This window comes from Anabrus simplex, chromosome 1, assembly GCF_040414725.1.
Source record: "Anabrus simplex isolate iqAnaSimp1 chromosome 1, ASM4041472v1, whole genome shotgun sequence".
Taxonomy (NCBI): domain Eukaryota; kingdom Metazoa; phylum Arthropoda; class Insecta; order Orthoptera; family Tettigoniidae; genus Anabrus; species Anabrus simplex.
This window is the reverse complement of record NC_090265.1, coordinates 1,328,684,037-1,328,703,059: the sequence shown is the minus strand read 5'-3', so window position 1 is coordinate 1,328,703,059 and position 19,023 is coordinate 1,328,684,037. Positions and strand designations below refer to the sequence as shown.

Genomic DNA, 19,023 nt, shown 5'->3' with positions numbered 1-19,023 from the left:
CTTTTCCTTAAGTAGGTTCTATTTTCTAATAATGCTCAACTCTCTACAACTTCTACTGGGTTGGGCAGCACAATGATCATTCCTGGGAAACTGCACTGTTTCTAGATCCGAGGTTCGATCTCAGGCACTGCCACTGGCTGTTATTTCCCTCGTTCTCTTGACAGATATGTGACCTTTAAGGCCTTGTCTGTCCGTACGATATCAGGCTGGTTTGAACTACCTTGTTCCAGGACACTTTCCACTTCCGGTTATCTAAACTGGTTGAGGATTGTACTTTTGATATTGTGTATTATTGGTGACTCTTCCTCTTCTTTGGATTTGGATGCCCTTCCTGACGCCAACACTATATGGTGGTTGGTAGTATATTGTCTGAATATGATGAGGAGAGTGTTGGGGCGGACATATACACCCAGTCCCCGAGTCAGAAGTATTAATCAGAACCGATTAAAATCCCAGGTCCGGCCGGGAATCGAACCCGGAACCCTCTGAACCGAAGGCCAGTACGCTGACCATTGAGCCAACGAGTCGGACTTGTGTATTATCGGTGAATCTCGAACTAATTACAATATGTGTTCTATCGCAGAAGTCTGGCTCATTGGGTGAAGCGTCAGCGTGAAGGCCTACTGTTCAGAGATTCCAGGGTTCGTCCCTCAGCCGGGTCGGAATTTTATACGGTACATATTTGGTTAACTCCCTGTACTACCATCCACCACAGAAACACGCAGAAGTGAATACCTCCCTCCACATACGGTTTGAGTCAGCAATGGTGGATTTAACATTTCTGCGCCCATAGGCACAATTATAGCACTAACTTCTGGGTTGTTCATTCGTCCGTTCAGTGTTATCCAGCACCTACTAGATTCGCGCACACACCTCTTAACGGAATTTCTAATTGTTTCTAGAAACATCCCTTTCTCACTGCAATACCACCTTTGCGTTTAAATATCAAAGACTACGCTAAATTTAGCCCAACCCTCGGCAAATCTCTTATCACAGCATTGCAACATATTATGCTTTCCTGGCTTGCTAGCTTAGTCTTAATTTTCAATTTTTACAACGGCATTGTATGAATTTATATGCACCCTCATTTCCAGGTTTATTTACTATATTAACTCTTGGTTCAATTCTCATTACATTTTGATTTCGATGATAATTAATAACGATATCATTGGCTTTACGTCCCACTACCTACTTTTACGGTTTTCGGATACATAATAATTAACTTCATAGCAATTTTACACTCGGGTGGTCATGGCTTCGATTTTTTTTTGCTACTTTGCTTTACGTCTCACTGACACAGAAAGGTTTTATGGCGACGATGGGACAGGAAAGGCCTAGGAATGGGAAGGAAGCGGCCGTGGCCTTAATTAAGGTACAACCCCAGCATTTGCCTGGTGTGAAAATGGGAAACCACGGAAAACCATCTTCAGGGCTGACGAGAGTGGGGTTCGAACCCACTGTCTCCCGGATGCGAGCTCACAGCTGCGCTCTCCTAACCGCACGGCCCACTCGCCCGGTTCATGACTTCGAATCCAGTCGACTCCTTAGTAGCATACGGAAGGGTATAGCGCGGTTCTGCAATCGCAGCAAATATTAATTCTTTGGTGTACGATATTCTGTAATTACTTGTATTTTTTCACTACTGTTCTCTTCAGGTGGGCGCATGGTATATTTTACCTAGAGGCAGAATTGTTAAAACCACCGCTATGTATATTACTTGTCTGTTAGAAATGTAGGACCACACAGATGGTTCGCTGTTATAAGAATTAATTGTGAAAGATTAATCAAGTAACTTGTATGGTAGGCATTAACGAACATTGGCCAATAGTTGCTGCCCTCTTGTTTTGCCACTCCTAGGTACGTGCCTAAAAGGCCTATATTATAAACCCGTCTCTGGGCGTCAGGAAGAGCTTTAGGCTATAAAACAAGGCCAAATTTACTCACATCAACCATCAACCTCTAATTTTCCTTTCTATTAACGTGTCAGGGTCCGCCTCTGTGGTGTAGTGGTTAGCGTGATTAGCTGCCACCCCCGGAGGCCCGGGTTCGATTCCCGGCTCTGCCACGAAATTTGAAAAGTGGTACGAGGGCTGGAACGGGGTCCACTCAGCCTCGGGAGGTCAACTGAGTAGAGGTGGGTTCGATTTCCACCTCAGCCATCCTGGAAGTGGTTTTCCGTGGTTTCCCACTTCTCCTCCAGGCGAATGCCGGGATGGTACCTAACTTAAGGCCACGGCCGCTTCTTTCCCTCTTCCTTGCCTATCCCTTCCAATCTTCCCATCCCTCCACAAGGTCCCTGTTCAGCATAGCAGGTGAGGCCGCCTGGGCGAGGTACTGGTCATTCTCCCCAGTTGTATCCCCGACCAAGAGTCTGAAGCTCCAGAACACTGCCCTTGAGGCGGTAGAGGTGGGATCCCTCGCTGAGTCCGAGGGAAAAACCGAACCTGGAGGGTAAACAGATGATGATGATGATGATTAACGTGTCAGGCCTTACTGCCATATTTGTATTTATGTTACAAAATTCAACAAGTGTTCTCTTGCAGTAATATTCTGTTGAAATTGTTTGTCTTTCAATGTCTTTCACTCTTTGGACCACCTTCCTACACAATCCCGTATCATTCCTTGATAAATTTATTGCCCAGTGGTAGTCCATTCCAAAGTCATCCAGTAGTTTCTTCACCCCATACTCCCAACAACCCTCATTTCAATGTTTCATTTGGTGCTGATATGCTATCCTTAGAATTTCAATTCCTGCCCCTGTCTTCAGCCTCAACGAGTATTTAAATATTCGTTTAGCAATGTATGTCCTATATTCATCCTACACACACCATTCTCACTCCACCATTTGCAGTAAAGCTTGGCAATCCCATTATAATTTTGTCAAATTTACTTACAACTGCATCTAATGCTAAAATTCCTCATCTATTCCCCAAATTTCTGTCCCACACAATAACTTCCTTTTAACTATTCAATTAAATACATTTTCCTGAAATGTGTTTTCGATGTTTGGCATATTTCTATCCAATATTTTTATACCAGCCAAAGAAATTCCCTTCAATTTTTCCCTTTTATCTCTTCTGCCATGGCTACGTATGAGCGTCCCTAGGTATTCAATTTTTAACGTCTATTTTTTTCTTAACCATCCACCACTGTTCACTTTTTGAGAGTTGTTCACCCCTTTTACACACCATAACGCTTGTTTTCTGTGGATTAATTTTTAGATTCCACACTTTACAATAATTTATTATCCCATTAATGCTATTTTGATATTTGATGGTGTTAATGTGAGTAAAAGATATCACTTGCGAAGATCAAACCCGAAATAGCTTGGCTCCTTTCTCAGTCTTCCGTTGGAAAATATAATTCTTTCTTAATGCGTTTACCCTCCAGTGTTTGTTTTTCCCTCGGACTCAGCGACGGATCCCACCTCTACCGCCTCAAGGCAAGGCCGCACTAGATAGACAGGCCACAAGGCTCGGACCGTGACGTCACGAGAGTGGCTGGCGTTAAGCATGGCAGTGTAGGGCCCGCTCTCACTTTCACCATGATATTGTTCATTTATTCAACCTTAACGATATAACTGCGCACTCCTTCAATTGTGGCTTTACTTAGGCTTGTATACTACACGAGTTTTATGAGTGGAGAAAACTGGCTGGGCAGTATATGTATATTTATTTACGTAAAATTATGCTGACATCTGTCACTTGTAACTGAACACGGTATCATGTAAAAGATTAGAACGCATAGTACGTATACAAATAATTGTAATGTTACTAGGAAAATACATGATGGCAATTCACAACAATAGTCTGAAACCTTTCTTAGAAATTAAGCTGCAACTTAAAACTTACCTAACAATTCCTAAGGTTTCAGTTTATACACTTTTATTTTCCTGAGGATTTCTTCTTCTTAGCCACGAGTTTGTCTACGGTAACTTTTCTATTGTTATTCGGTAATATATTACAAAAGATGTATATACATTTGTCAACGAAATATTTAAAACTATTTATTTAATCACTGCATGTTTTAAACATGACGTTTTCGTTTTCCAGAACATTGTTGACAAGCGAAATCAGAATTTTTCTATGAGAATCCTCATGTAAAAACATTAGTATACAGGTTTACATTTTGTAGCTCTAAAAGAGTCTGGTACAACACCTTTTGGTCCAGGGCAGGAGCAAGCCAAGGCCGCACTAGATAGACTCAGACATTTTTTTGTGTGACCCAGGATTGTCAAAGTCAGGATAAGTTGTCAGCTTGATTAAGCCAGTTATTTATTAAGATTTTAAATAAATGACCAGTATCAAACAATTATTTATTTTTGTGTTTCGTCAAATGGGTTTTGAAAAATGGTTTGTAAATTGCTCTTGCACAGCTTTTCAAACATTTTCCTACTAACACTGTTATTATTAGAAGTTATGCCCAGTATTCTGGAGATAGTGGGTTCGAACCCCACTGTCGGCAGCCCAGAAGATGATTTTCCGTGGTTTCCCATTTTCACACCAGGCAAATGCTGGGGCTGTACCTTAATTAAGGCCACGGACGCTTCCTTCGCACTCCTAGTCCTTTCCTGTCCCATCGTCGTCATAAGACCTACCTGTGTCGGTGCGACATAAAGCAACTTGCAAATAAATATATATATATATATATATATATGCATGCTACCTTATAAGCTATAGGCCTATCTGTTATTACTTTAAAGACTTTCAAAGTTAGTTCTTCTGAGAAATGTCACGTTAGGTTCTTACGTGGAAAGAAATCAACAACATCTTTATTTTTTTAAAGACTGGATGACAACATAAAAGTTTGTGCAGTTGTAGCTAATTTAGTGTTATTTTCTCCGCTTTTACTACTAAAAGCAACTCCCTCTACCTTTCCTCCTACCGGACGATTTGACCGTGCGGTTAGGGGCGTGCGGCTGTGAACTTGCATCGGGAGATAGTAGGTTCGAATCCCACTGTCGGCAGCCCTGAAGATGGTTTTCCGTAGTTTTCCATTTTCACACCAGGCAAATGCTGGGGCTGTACCTTAATTAAGGCTACGGCCGCTTCCTTCCAGCTGTTAGGCCTTTCCTATCCCATCGTCGACATAAGACCTATCTGTGTCGGTGCGACGTAAAGCCACTAGCAAAAACGAAAACAAAAAATAAAACCTTTCCTCCTTTATAGTTCAGCTCACGTTTTACGTAGACTCCATCCAACAAGTTACAAAATCTTTCATGCTCCTTTAACAATTTTTTCAAGTAATTCCAATGTGAATCATCAATACCCGAATTTCCCGTGCCTAGTTTTGCAGTAAAAGACTGTGAATAACCGGGTGAGGCATTGTAAGAAACGTTGACTGTCTTATCTTCTTTTACGCCCCAGGAAATGCGAAAAAAATTGAAGTGAACCATGTTATTAGTATACAGGAGTAAGATACTTTCTTTCCAAAGGCTATATTTAACTGTTCCTTACAAAATTATAATTTATCAGTAATGATACACTCATCAACTTCACTTTCAATTTCATCGATTATTTTGTGCACAGATTCTATTTTGTCGTGGACAGTCACTTTTGAGTTACAAGCAGGTCTAAACAGGAAGTTACAAATACTTTTCTAATTTGACCATTTTAATATTTTTCCCCGTCACCTAATGCACGATATCACTCATGAAAATATCATGTTTAATGGCTTTAAAATCAAGAGCCTCGTTTAATGTTCAAGAAGTACCAATTTTCTGAATATTTTCCTCAGTCATATGCATTTTGAAAATACAGAGACTTTGGCTGTTAAAATTGACGAAAACTTTGTCCAAATCTAATTTGCGTTTAATACTGAAATTACCCTGAACGTTATCGAAGTCCTTGATCCTGTCATATTCTTCCTCAGCTTTCTTTCTTTCTTTTCTCTTCCCGTTTTTCAATTTCTTCTTGTCTTTGAATAGGATTTTTGCTCGGTGTTGGAAGATTTTTAGACAGATAGGCAGGCACATTTTCAAACTTAGGAATAGCGTCGTTTGAGAGTTTTAAATGGTTAGGTTTTAAAGTTAAAATAGACTCATCAGGTCTTTTAACAGAATCGCCCCTAATTACGAAACTTCGTCGAAGTGTTTTATGCACGTAACTGAGCTTGCTGAAGGGACGAATTCGGTTCGATGGATGGCTATGATCCACTTTTGTTTCCGAAACAAGTCAGTAGGAAATTTAAACACTGAAATATTAGGCTGTTTTGAACTGTAGTTGATTCTACAACCAGGTATACAACACGACGTGGCCATAATTCACAATGTTCACACACGTTTAAATCATTCAACACCATCGATAGCCTCACTGCTGCGAGGTTCAGATCAGCCTACGAGTCACTGGCGAGAAGTGAAGCGGCTGGCGACTTGTGTGATGTAGCGCCCGAAGTGGAGGGAGAGCCTTATGGCCTGTCTATCTAGTTGGCCTTGCTCAAGGGCAGTGTCCCAGAGCGTAAGACTTTGGTTCTGAGGGATACAACTGTGAAGGAGGACGAGACTGAGGTGGGAATCGAACCGTCCTCTAATCAGCTGACCACCCGAGGCTGAGTGGACCCCGTTCCAGCCCTCGTACCACTTTTCGAATTTCGTGACAGAGCTGGAAATCGAACCCGAGCCTCCGGAGGTGGCAATTAATCACACTAACCACTACACCACAGAGGCGGACTACTTGTACTCAAACCAACGCAAATAATATTTTTAAAATCTTTATAAATATATAAGTTGCAAATCATGTTTTAAAATATGACCGAAATCTTAAACAAGAAATATATTCGGCTTGAATGGTTTAAGTAGGCTTCATCCTTATCACTGGTGTATTTAAACCATTGTGTTGATCTCTGTATTCCAGAACTATGTCTGCCTGGACGCCTGTGCTACTCACCGCTGCACTTGTCTCTGCAGTTTGCGGATCTCCTTTCAGCTGGCCAGTGACCAGAGACACCTCCTACAGACTGGTACCGGAAGAAACTCCAAAACCAATCAGTTACGTTATAAGACTTGCTCCCGATTTGGAAAAATCATCTTTTACTGGAAAAGTTGTTCTTAAGGTACAAGCCCCTGAAAAGCCTCTAAACCAAATAAAATTGCACTCGAAGGACATTGAAGTATCTACCGCTTCGGTGAAAGAGGACGGTGGTGATGGCAGTGACCTTTCTTCTGCTTTCACCTATGACATAGACAGAGACTTTCTCATCCTTAGTCTCAAAAGCCAACTAGAAAAGGACAAGACATACACCATTGAAATTGATTATACAGGAAAACTCCATGACGACATGTATGGCTTCTACAAGAGTTCCTACGATGTTTCTGAAGGAACCAGGTGAGTGATAGATACTGCGAAGCTTCACTGTAGCGGACACCTTTGAGGATTTAAAAATCTCTCTTATTAAGAAGTGTCAACTATTAGGAAAAAGTAAAACAGATTTGAGGATACATTTTTCACATAAACACTCACGGATGTAGTTGAAGAATAAACGAAGTTCCATCACTAAAATTAAGTTTAAAAGTAGCCCTAATTCAGTAATACAAAACAGTGTATGGCAGACTGAAAATTCTCTTGGAACAAAATGAAAATATATTTAATTTTCTTAACTTAAAAAGAAATCTAAGAGAAGTTTGGGTTACCTAAATTCTTGCAAATTTGTTATCTAGATGCATTTAAAATTCTGAACTAATTTTAAGTCCCTCTGCATCTTCGCAATGCATGACTTTTTATTTTTAATGGCGTACTTATTTCGAAAACAATTCACAAGTTTCTGTTACTTCGAGTGCTTCATCCTCATACTCCTTCGTGTTCGATAGTGGTATCAGACGTGGTATCTATCAAAATATCGTATTTTCATGGAGAAAGTAGCAAACGTTCATACCACGGACATGAAAAAGGTAACAAGTCCACTGGTAGAGTAAATTTGTTACTACGATTGATGCAAGATGGGACCTGTGGTAAGTCCACAAGGTGCAGCATAGAGCAGGTAGTAAGTCAGCCCGTGCCTCTGGTGGAGTTAGGTATAACCTTTCCCATTTGTCGACAGTCAACTGCGTGTAAACCTTGTTTTTAGCTAATATGCATAGTTAGTCATAGTTATATTTCAGTTGTCGTAATGTCTCCGAAACCTATTCCACTCAAAAGGGTAAGTTAAGTCGTTATTGCCAACAACTTGACATGACGTTCGTACTAGTTCTTTGTTTTTATAGATAGGTATTACGTGTGTCCAACAATTGACCCAAAAGAAGTTGCGGTAATGATCAGAGAGGCTAAACATTTTCAACAATTTCATTTAATCATGATGACACCTGGGGATGTTAGTGTCTTCACTATGGAAAGCAAGATATATTTAAATACTCAACACCGTAAGGATTTCAAGAGTTCGACTTCCATCATTCAAATAGAACCGAGGAAGGAGCACAACATCCTCAAAAGAGGGCGGTCCTATCAACAACATTCAGTCCTTACTACCACTTGGAAGGAGACCAACCATCAGGGAACAGAGTGAAAAAGGTCTTATTGACCATGCAGGTTTTCTTCGATGAAAAAATATTTTGCGTTTCATCGTGAAACTTGTGCTTGAATCATACATGTAAAATGACAAACTGATTAGACAGTGATTTTTCGCAATGTGTTCTATCACATAATTTGTGCCTGAAACATAATTACCAGGGAACGGATTTATATGTAAATACATATCTCTTTAGGAAGCTAAAATTAATTATATTTTGCATTATCTTTACGAATCATGACGTGTGGAGTTGAAAAATGGAGTATTCATTTTCCATATTTTTTCATATTTTGGAGTTTAGCACATATGTTCCATATTCTTTGTCATTAAAATCAATATAGTCCATATTTCGGCTAAATTAGCAGTCCTCTCAATAATGGAGAAATAAATTAAAAATCTATATTCGAAAAATTAATATTTTAACTGGCGTGCAGGTCATTATCACGCCTGTCCACGTCTGGGCTAATAAAAGAAGACGATAAGCGGTGCGAAGAAAGAGAGAGGTTGAGCCCGGAAGTGGTGGAGATCAGCCGGTCAGTACCGTGACTATCTGAATCACACTTACAGCCCTGATAAGCTGCGTTACATAATATCGACTGTGTCTGTGTCATAATTTCGTAACTAGGGAAATGGCATTCATCGACGATGTGCTAGTGGTTTCCGGATTAGTTCGTAATTCGGGCATTCCCTTTGATTGCTTCATAACTCCATCTAGTTCACTACCAGTCATTCACAGTTTGAATTAGCAGTGAGACGTACCATAGTGTTCTTGTACGTTCAGTGTGTGCAGTTTTATACTGATATTCATTGAGGACATTAACGTTGTTACAATATGCCTAAAGTAGCTCAGTCAACCAGTTCAAAATTGAAAAGTTACGTATCAGAATTTAAAGATGGTTTATCAACTGACAGTAAGATATTATTTTGTAATTTGTGTCATTGTACAGTGACATCTACTCAAAGGTTCCTTGCGCAACAGCACGTTTCAAGCAGTAAACACCAGGCTAACAAACAACGAGATTCCAAGCAGAGACAGTTGTTTCTGACACAACCAGCAACTTCCAGTGTAACGTCCGAGTTCAACACCGATCTCTGCAGTGCTCTCATCTCTGCTGACATTCGTCTCTTCAAACTGAATAATCAGTGCTTCAGGGAATTCCTAGAGAAATATACTAAACGATCCACCCCGGATGAGTCAACGTTCAGAAAAACGTACTGTTCACCCATATACGATGAAACTGTTCGGAAGATAAGGCAAGAGATTAAAGACGGTCCAATCTGGGTTTCCATTGATGAGACAACAGACAAAGAAGGCAGGCTAATTGGCAATGTAATCATTGGTTTGTTAAGCGAAGATTATTGTAAACGGATTCTCTTACACTGTTATGTTCTAGAAAAGTGCGATAACAAAACTATAGCAAAACTGTTCAATTAGGCTATGGGTATCCTCTGGCCACAGGGCGTTAAGTATAATAAAGTGTTACTTTTTATTATATGATAAAAGCCCGAGAAGCATTACGTGTTGTATATCCTAAGATGACTCATTTAACATGTGTATCACATGCCTTTAATCGTGTGGCAGAGGTGGTAAGAGACAGTTACCCCAATGTAGATTTATTGATTTCCTCAGTGAAAAAAGTTTTTCTCGAAGCCCAAAGAAGAGTTCATATTTTGAAATAAATGTGCCCAGAGATTCCATTGCCGCCTATGCCGATTCTAACTAGGTGGAGTACGTGGCTGAACGCGGTTGAATATTATGTTGAATATATAGACTGTATTAAGAACGTTCTGCATGTCATGGACTCTGAAGATGCAGCCTCAATTGAAGCCGCGAAAACAGTCGTCTGCGATACAAGTGTGTGATATGACTTATCTTACATACAGCATAATTATTTATGCATCAAAAAACACTGAAAAGGTTCCAAAACTCGCATCTCTCACTTTCTGAAAGTTGTGAAATTGTGAATAAAACTGTGGAACAACTAAATCGTGGTACAGGTAAAGTTGCAGATGTAGCAAACATGAAGATGGCCACTGTAATTTCAAAGCACCCTGGATATGGAGAAATGACAAAGGTTGCTGCAATGCTGTGTGGAAATTTATGTGTAAAATTAACATTGGATTTAACCCCAGCAGATACTGTGAAGTTGAATTATGCCCTCATTACCTCTTCTGATGTTTAACGCAGTTTCAGTCAATATAAATCTGTCCTTAGAGATAATAGGAGAAGATTCACTTTCCAGCACTTAAAAGAACATTTTGTAATCCATTGTTTTGGTAACAGAGAATAAAAGATTGTGTGTTCTTCAAATATATATAGACTAGCAAGATACCCGTGCTTCGCTACGGTATTATAATGACATTTATAATTGAACGCTTAACGTTTTATATATAATCCGCCGAAATTCGCAATCTAACTCTTTTTCTGAGAGAATCCGCCAAAATTCGTCATCTGACTCGTTTTCTGAGAGATTACGGCAAAGTTCCTCCCATTTTTTAATCTTTCTTTCCAGCAATCGATTTCGTACTTCCCGGGCTAGGTCCAGGTATTCCACCCGGCCAGTTGGGTCCCTAAATATTTGCTATCTTTTCCTATAAGCATTTTCATATGGATCAAAACCTTGAGGAGATCCGGCGTGGTGTCGCCTTGGGTGCCTTGGCGGTACTGAACCCGCGGCCGGACTGCAATCGTAGTCATTACCCGGCCAGGACCAGTTTCCATCGCGGTCCGCATATTTTAACGACGGTCCAGAACATTATTAACATTATTATTATTATTATTATTATTATTATTATTATTATTATTAGGGTGGGTGATGTTAGTTGAATTTAGGTTATTATTATTATTATTATTATTATTATTATTATTATTATTATTATTATTATTATTATTATTATTATTATTATTATTATTATTGATGGTCTGGAACCCACAGCAATATGCAAGACCGCTACTTGGCGGTAAATTACATCCTCTGCCATTGTCATTGCTGACAATGTGACCAGCACCATCGTCGCGCGTAGGCAAGTGCGCGAGGTTTCAGGCGACACGAATGATATACTTCCGTGAATTATTGGCCTTATTATAGAGGTGAACAATTTCACGGTCAATATCATTCTTATCGAATATTTCAAATGTGTTTATATTTTTATTTATATGCCAGGAGAATCTACTGTAATCTAACTTTATGTACTCCAAAGGAAAAGATGGTTCATGAAAATGAACCCAGGAAAAATTAAAAATGATCAGTTTATGATCAAAATAAGTACATTATGAACAGTAAAATTAATTCGTCAAACTCCTTTTTCACCCCACTGCCTTTAAATTCATTCCCCCACCCCTCAGAGAAAAGGAGGCGTGCTTCCTTATGTTTAAGGGAGATTCCAAATACCAGTGTTCACGTCTGTAACCTTCAGTTCTGGGAAATAAGTATCCCCATAAAAAGAATTCACTTTTTCACTTCCATTCACACTCCCCCCCCCCCCCAAGTGAATTTCCCGTTAAAAATACTTGTCTCTTTAATAGTAAACAATCTTCTAAATACCAATTATCACGACCCTAACATATTAAGTTTTTGAGATATGCGTCCACATAAAAGGAATTCAACTCCTTTCCACCACCGGCCCCCGAAATGATTACCCCCAAGAACACTTTCTTCTTTGTTTTCAAAGGAGATTCAAATATCAATCTTTACGTCTGTAACAACTTCAGTTTTTATTAGATGTAAGTATCCTCATACAACCAATCAATTTTTTCTATTTTTCACCTCCCACACCCTTCATTGGATTTTCCGAGAATACGTGTTTGTTTAATTTAAAAGCAGATTCCAAATACCAATTTTTACGTCCGCAAAATCTTTCGTTTTTGAGATAATAGTATCCTCATACAAATAATTCAACTAGTATTTCAAGTTTCCTCCTCCCTTTAGTTGGATTTCCGAAAATAAAAAATACGTATTCCTTTATTTTTAAAGGAAATTCCAAATACCAAATTTCACATCTGTAACAACTTCAGCTTTTGAGGTATCAGTATCCCACTTAAAAGAATTCAACCCCATTTTCAGTCGCTTTTACCCCCTCCACCAAAATTGGTTTTCCAGAAAACAAAAAATGCATGTCCCTTTATTTTCAATAGAGATAAAAAATACTATTTTTCACTTCGGTAACATGTTCAGTTTTTGAGATATACTGAAGAAATGCTCATTTTAAAATTTCACCCCCTTTTTAATTACCCTTAGGTAGAGTTTCCAAAACCAAATCACCTATGTTTCTTTACTTTTACAGGAGATTCCAAATACCAATTTTTACGTCTGTAACATTTTACGTTTCCGAGATATACTGTAGATGTAGTCTTTCTAAAAATTCACCCCAATTTGTTATTCCTGTTTAACCCCCATTAATTAGATTTTCCAAAAACAAAAAATACATGTTTCTTTATTTTCAAAGGGGATTACAAATACCAATTTTCAGGTCTGTAATATCTTCTGTTTCTGAGATATATATGTATCCTCATTTAAGGCATTCAACCCCTGTTTCAACCCTCCCATTGGGATTTCCGAAAACAAAAAAATATGTTTCTTTATTTTCAAAGTGGATTCTAAATACCACTTTTTACACCTGTACACTTTAAACGTTTTGGGATATATACACTCATTTTCAAAATCACCACCCTTTTCAACCCCCACATTAATTGGATTTTCCAAAAACAAAACATATGTGTTTCTTTATTTTTAAAGGAGATCCCAAATAACAATTTTCAGGTCCATAATATCTTCAGTTTCTGAGATATAAGTATCCTCATTAAAGGCATTCAATCCCTTTTTCACCCTTTTCCATCATTCCTATTGGGATTTTCCGAAAACAAAAAATACGTGTTTCTTTATTTTTAACGAAGATTCTAAATACCAATTTTTACATCTATAAACTTTAAAAGTTTTGTGATATAAGATGCATTCATTTTTAAAATTCACCCCCTTTTCAGCCCCCCATTAATTGGATTTTCCTAAAACAAAAAGTACATGTTTCTTTGTTTTGAAAGGAGATCCTAAACACCCATTTTTTGGTCTGTAATATCTTCACTTTCTGAGATATAAGTATCCTCATTAAAGGCATTTAACCCATTTTTTTACCCCTTTTCACCCCTCCTATTGGGATTTTCCGAAAACAAAAAATACGTGTTTCTACATTTTTCATGAAGATTCTAAATGCTAATTTTTACATCTGTAAACTTTCAAAGTTTTGAGATATAGATACACTCATTTTAAAAATTCACCCCCCCTTTTCACGGTCCCATTAATTGGAATTTCCAAAAAAAATACGTGTTTCTTTTTTAAAAGAGATCAAAAGTACCAATTTTCAGGTCTGTAATATCTTCGGTTTCTGAGATATAAGTACCGGTATCCTGATTGAAAGGCATTCAACCCCTTTTTCACCCATCCTATTTGGATTTTCCGAAAACAAATAAATACGTGTTTCCTTACATATAAAGAAGATTCTAAATACCAATTTTTACATCTGTAAACATTTAAAGTTTTGATATATAAATACACTCATTTTAAAATTTCACCCCCGTTTTCACCTCGTTAGCGACGGAATATCCACAAATACTCTCTTGGCGAGCACTTACATCTTAATACGAATGTATCCCCAAAATTTTATTTTTTTATGTCCAGTATTTTTGGCTCGGCGATGTTGAATCAGTCGGTCAGTCAGTCAGTCAGTCAGTCAGGACAAGTTATTTTATATATATAGATTACTAGCAAAATACACGTGATTCGCTACAGTATTATACTGAAATTTAAAAATGAATGCTTAACGTTTTATCTATAATCCGCCGAAATTCGCGATCGGACTCGTTTTCTGAGAGAACCCGTCAAAATTCGCGATCTGGCTCGTTTTCTGTGAGGTTACGGCAAAATTACTCCGATTTTTCAATCTTTCTTTCCAGCAATATATTTCGTACTTCCCGCGCTAGGTCCAGGTATTCCGCCCGGTCAGTTGGGTCCCTAAATCTTTGCCGTCTTTTCCTATAAGCATTTTTAATATGGATCAAATCCTTGAGGAGATCCGGCGTGGTGTCGTCTTGGGTGCCTTGGCGGTACTGAACCCGCGACCGGACTGCATTCGTAGTCATTACTCGGCCAGGACCCGTTTCCAGCGCGGTCCGCACATTTTGACGACAGTCCAGAACATTATTATTGTTATTGTTATTATTATTATTATTATTTGGGTGGGTGACATTAGTTGAATTTAGGTTATTATTATTATTATTATTATTATTATTATTATTATTATTATTATTATTATTATTATTATTATTATTATTATTATTGATGTTCTGGACCCCGCGGCAAGATTCAAGACCGCTACTTGGCGGTAAATTACATCTTCTGCCATTGTCATTGCTGACAATGTGACCAGCACCATTGTCGGGCATAGGCAAGTGCGTGGGATTTCTGGCGATACGAATTGCAATTACACGAATTATACGAATTACAATTGCACGGTCAAATCATCCAAATAGTTTATTTCAAATGTGTTTACAATTTTATTTATATGCCCGGAAAATCTACTGTAATCTAACTCCAAAGGTAAAGATGGCTCTTGAAAACGAACCCAGGAAAGATTAAAAAGAATCGGTTTGTGATCAGAATCAAGTACATTATGAACAGTAAAATCAATTGGTCTCAATTCCTCAACCGCCATTAAGTTGATCCCCCACCCCCAAAAAAGAAGGCGGGTTTTTTATGTTTAAAGGAGATTCCAAATACCAATCTTCACGTCTGTTACCTTCAGTTTTGAGATATAAGTATCCCCATAAAAGGAATTCATTATTTTCACTTCCTTTCACCCCCCCCCCCGTTAAGTGAATTTTTCGGAGGAAAAGTCTTGTTTCTTTATTAGTAGTGGATCTTCTAAATACCAATTGTCACGGCTGTAACATCTTCAGTTTTTGAAATATGTGTCCTCAAAAAAGGAATTAGACTCCTTTTCACCACCGTCTCCCAAGATTATTTTCCCCCAAAATAAGTTTTTCTTTGTTTTTAAAGGAGATCCAAATACCAATTTTCACGTCCGCAACATCTTTCGTTTTTGAGATAATAATATCATCACAAATTATTCAACTAATCTTTCAATTCAATTCTCTGCCTCCCCCCACTTTAAGTGGATTTCCGAAAACAGAAGATACGCATTTCTTTATTAAAGGAGATTCCAAATACTAATTTTCACGTTTGTAATATCTTCAGTTTTTGAGATATCAGTATCCTAATAAAAAGAATTCAACCCCATTTTCAGTCATTTTTACCCCCCCACCCAAATGGTTTTTCTGGAAACAAAAGTAACGTTTTCTTATTTTTAATGGAGATTAAAAATACCATTTTTCACTTCTGTAACATATTAAGTTTTTGAGATATGCTGTAGACATGCTCATTTTAAAATTTCACCCCCTTTTTAGTTCCCCGTATGTGGAGTTTCGAAAACAAATCACCTATGTTTCTTTACTTTTACTGGGGATCCCAAGTACGTCTGTAATATTTTACGTTTCTGAGATATACTGTAGTTATAGTCTTTCTAAAAATTCACCCCACTTGTCACTCCTGTTTAACCCCATTAATTTGATTTTTTTTTAAACGTGTTTCGTTATTTTCAAAGGCGATTCAAAATACCAATTTTTAGGTCTGTAATATCTTTACTTTCTGAGATGTAAGTATCCTCATTTAAGGCATTCAACCCCTTCTTCATCCTTTTTCACAACTCCCAGTGAGATTTTTGAAAACAAAAAAAACACTTGTTTCTTTATTTTCAAAGAAGATTCTAAATACCAATTTTTACTTCTGTAAACTTTTAAAGTTTTGAAATATAGACACACGCATTTTAAAATTTCTAAAAATTTACCCCATTTGTCACTCCTGTTTAACCCCCATTAATTAGATTTTCCAAAAACAAAAAAATACGTGTTTCGTTATTTTTAAAGAAGATTCAAAATATCAATTTTCAGGTCTGTAATATCTTCACTTTCTGAGATATAAGTATCTTCATTAAAGGCATTCAACCCCCTCTTCACCCTTTTCACCCCTCCTAGTGGGATTTTCCGAGAAAAATAAGTGTTTCTTTATTTTTAAAGGAGATTCTGAATACCAATTTTTACATCTGTAAATTTTTAAAGTTCTGAGATATAGATACACTCATTTTAAAAATTCACCTCCTTTTTCACCCCTTTAGCGACGGAATATCCAAAACTCCTCCTTTAGCGAGCACCTACATTTTAATATGAATGTATCCTCAAAATTTCATTTCTTTATGTCCAGTAGGTTTGGCTCGGCGATGATGAATGTGTCCGTTAGTCAGTCAGTCAGGACATGTTATTGTATATGTATAGATTGTGTTCTCCAGTTCGCTGACAGACTGGTACTTTTAGTTCACAATCTGTAATCATACTTAAGTTGTAGACTGCTGTCCTTTGAACATGTCTTCTTTATTTTCAATAAAGCTAAAGTGTAGAGCTTAGGTTTCAATTACATGTATCTTTTCCGAATGTTCAAACATATCAGTTACAATCATGGCCCTTATATTTAAGAGAGCGACATGATCATTTTTGAGGTACCGGTGGGCCTATATACTGTTTTATCTGTTTTCCGGGACTGAATTTCAAATATGTGTTTATTTATATATATTTATTTTTGTTGGTAGTCTATTTTTCATTCTTCTTATTCGTTATGCTAAAGTTCATTTTTATGGCTATCCAAAGGATTTGTATATATTGTTCAGTACAGTGCAAAATGTGTTCAGTTCTTATATCTTTTGATATGACCACAGTCTTGATATTATGTATATTTATTGCGTGTGTACACGGTAGTCTGTGTAGGCTGTCATAATCTACTAGGGCGGGTGTTTTCGTAAGTGCGAATTGTAAGTTAATGCATGAATTCCATACTACGATCTCCTCGTCAAGCTGAGGAGCTCCCACAACATGGCGGTACGCGCATGAACATATCTTCCCCAGTCACACGCTTCTTCGCAACCAGCGATGTGGATGAATGAAGCAATAAGAGCACCTAAAAGACGACTGTAGGATTCAGAAGTGAGAATGTCCAACAAGAAAACTATTTTCCTTTAGTGCCATCTAAAAACAACGTTCACGTAGCCAGATATGGTAGTGGATCCATATCCCTCATTTAGGACTCCGAGAGAACACTTACCATCATTACTTATCCGGCGCTACATTCCTTGAAGCACCTGGGCCTTGTCGATCACTTGTCTCCTTCAGTCGTCTCCCGAAGAGGCCAGCCTTCTCCAGTTCCGTATTCCTAGTCTTCTCAGGTCTGCCTCTTTATCGTCCAGCCATCGTAATCTTGGTCGTCCCACTGAGCGGCTTCCCTCGGGCTTGGTGACTAACACCTTCCTTGACACTCGCTGTTCCTCCATTCGCTGCACATATCCCAACCACCGTAATCTTCTAATCTTTATATCTGCAGTTATTAATAATAATAATAATAATCGTATGGCCTCAGCTACCGTGTGCAGACATTTCAATCTGACGCCATCTGGCTGTCTGCTCGTCAATTTCGACGTTCCGTTTTACTCTAGGCCCCCACTAGGTGGCAGACCGAGTAAACCGAAACTCTCTTGGGCGTCTATGGCTGAGATGTAATGAATTTTGTCGGGTAAACACCAAATGTGTCACCAGAGATCTTTTACATGCCGACATCGTACGACATGGAGTGTCGAATGGACTTTTTCCCGCCCTTCAAAAACCCGACTACCTCTGCCGGGTTTGAACCCGCTATCTTGGGATCCGGAGGTCGACACTCTACCTCTGATCCACAGAGGCAGCTTCTGCAGTTATTGACGGATTCTTATATAGTTCATACAGCTCTTTGTTGGTCCTAATTCTCCATCCACCCCACCCTTCTCGTATACTGCACCATATATCTTCCTCAAGACTTTACATTCCCTATGATCCAAAGTATTTCTAATTTGTTGTGTAATTGTCCATGTTGCCGATCCATACATAACTACAGGTTTTATAATCGTTCTATACACTGTCAACTTCAGCTGCCTTGAGATGTTTGACGATCGCAACAAGTTATGGAATCTATAATAGCATCTTTTGCCTGTCGCTATTCTTGCCTTAATCTCTACTCGTACTACATTAACTTCCGTGACTATTACTCCCAAATACTTGAACTGATTTACTCTTTCAAACCGTTCAAACTGCTCTGCCCCTCTCCGCCTGCTTTTATTTCTTGTGTTGATCATATATTTTGTTTTCTCCTTACTTATGAGAAAGCCAAATGTAGCCGCTTCTCTTTGCAGAACGGTGTAGTTCTCTTCCTCGTCTGCAAAGGCCATACTCTGGGACGTTATGTTGAATATAGAGCCATCTAATTTGCTTGGCAGCTTGCGCATAATCCCATCTAGTGCCAGATTAAAAAGTGTCAGTGATACAGAATGTCCTTGTTTTAGTCTTAAAATTGAAATTACCCCTTCATGAAAGCAGTCAAAACTACCTGAATCCGGTGA

The 19,023-nt window shown here is 38.4% G+C and overlaps 1 protein-coding gene across 1 annotated transcript in view; it reads left to right on the top strand.

Annotated features, from left to right (window-relative positions):
* LOC136878619 (aminopeptidase N) overlaps positions 1–19,023 on the top strand; it is a 146,403-nt gene that overhangs the window by 13,882 nt on the left and 113,498 nt on the right. The window contains exon 2 of the mRNA XM_067152095.2: positions 6,852–7,322. Coding sequence (XP_067008196.2) covers positions 6,856–7,322 — 467 coding nt within the window. The 5' untranslated portion in view covers positions 6,852–6,855. The remainder of the gene's footprint in view (positions 1–6,851; positions 7,323–19,023) is intronic.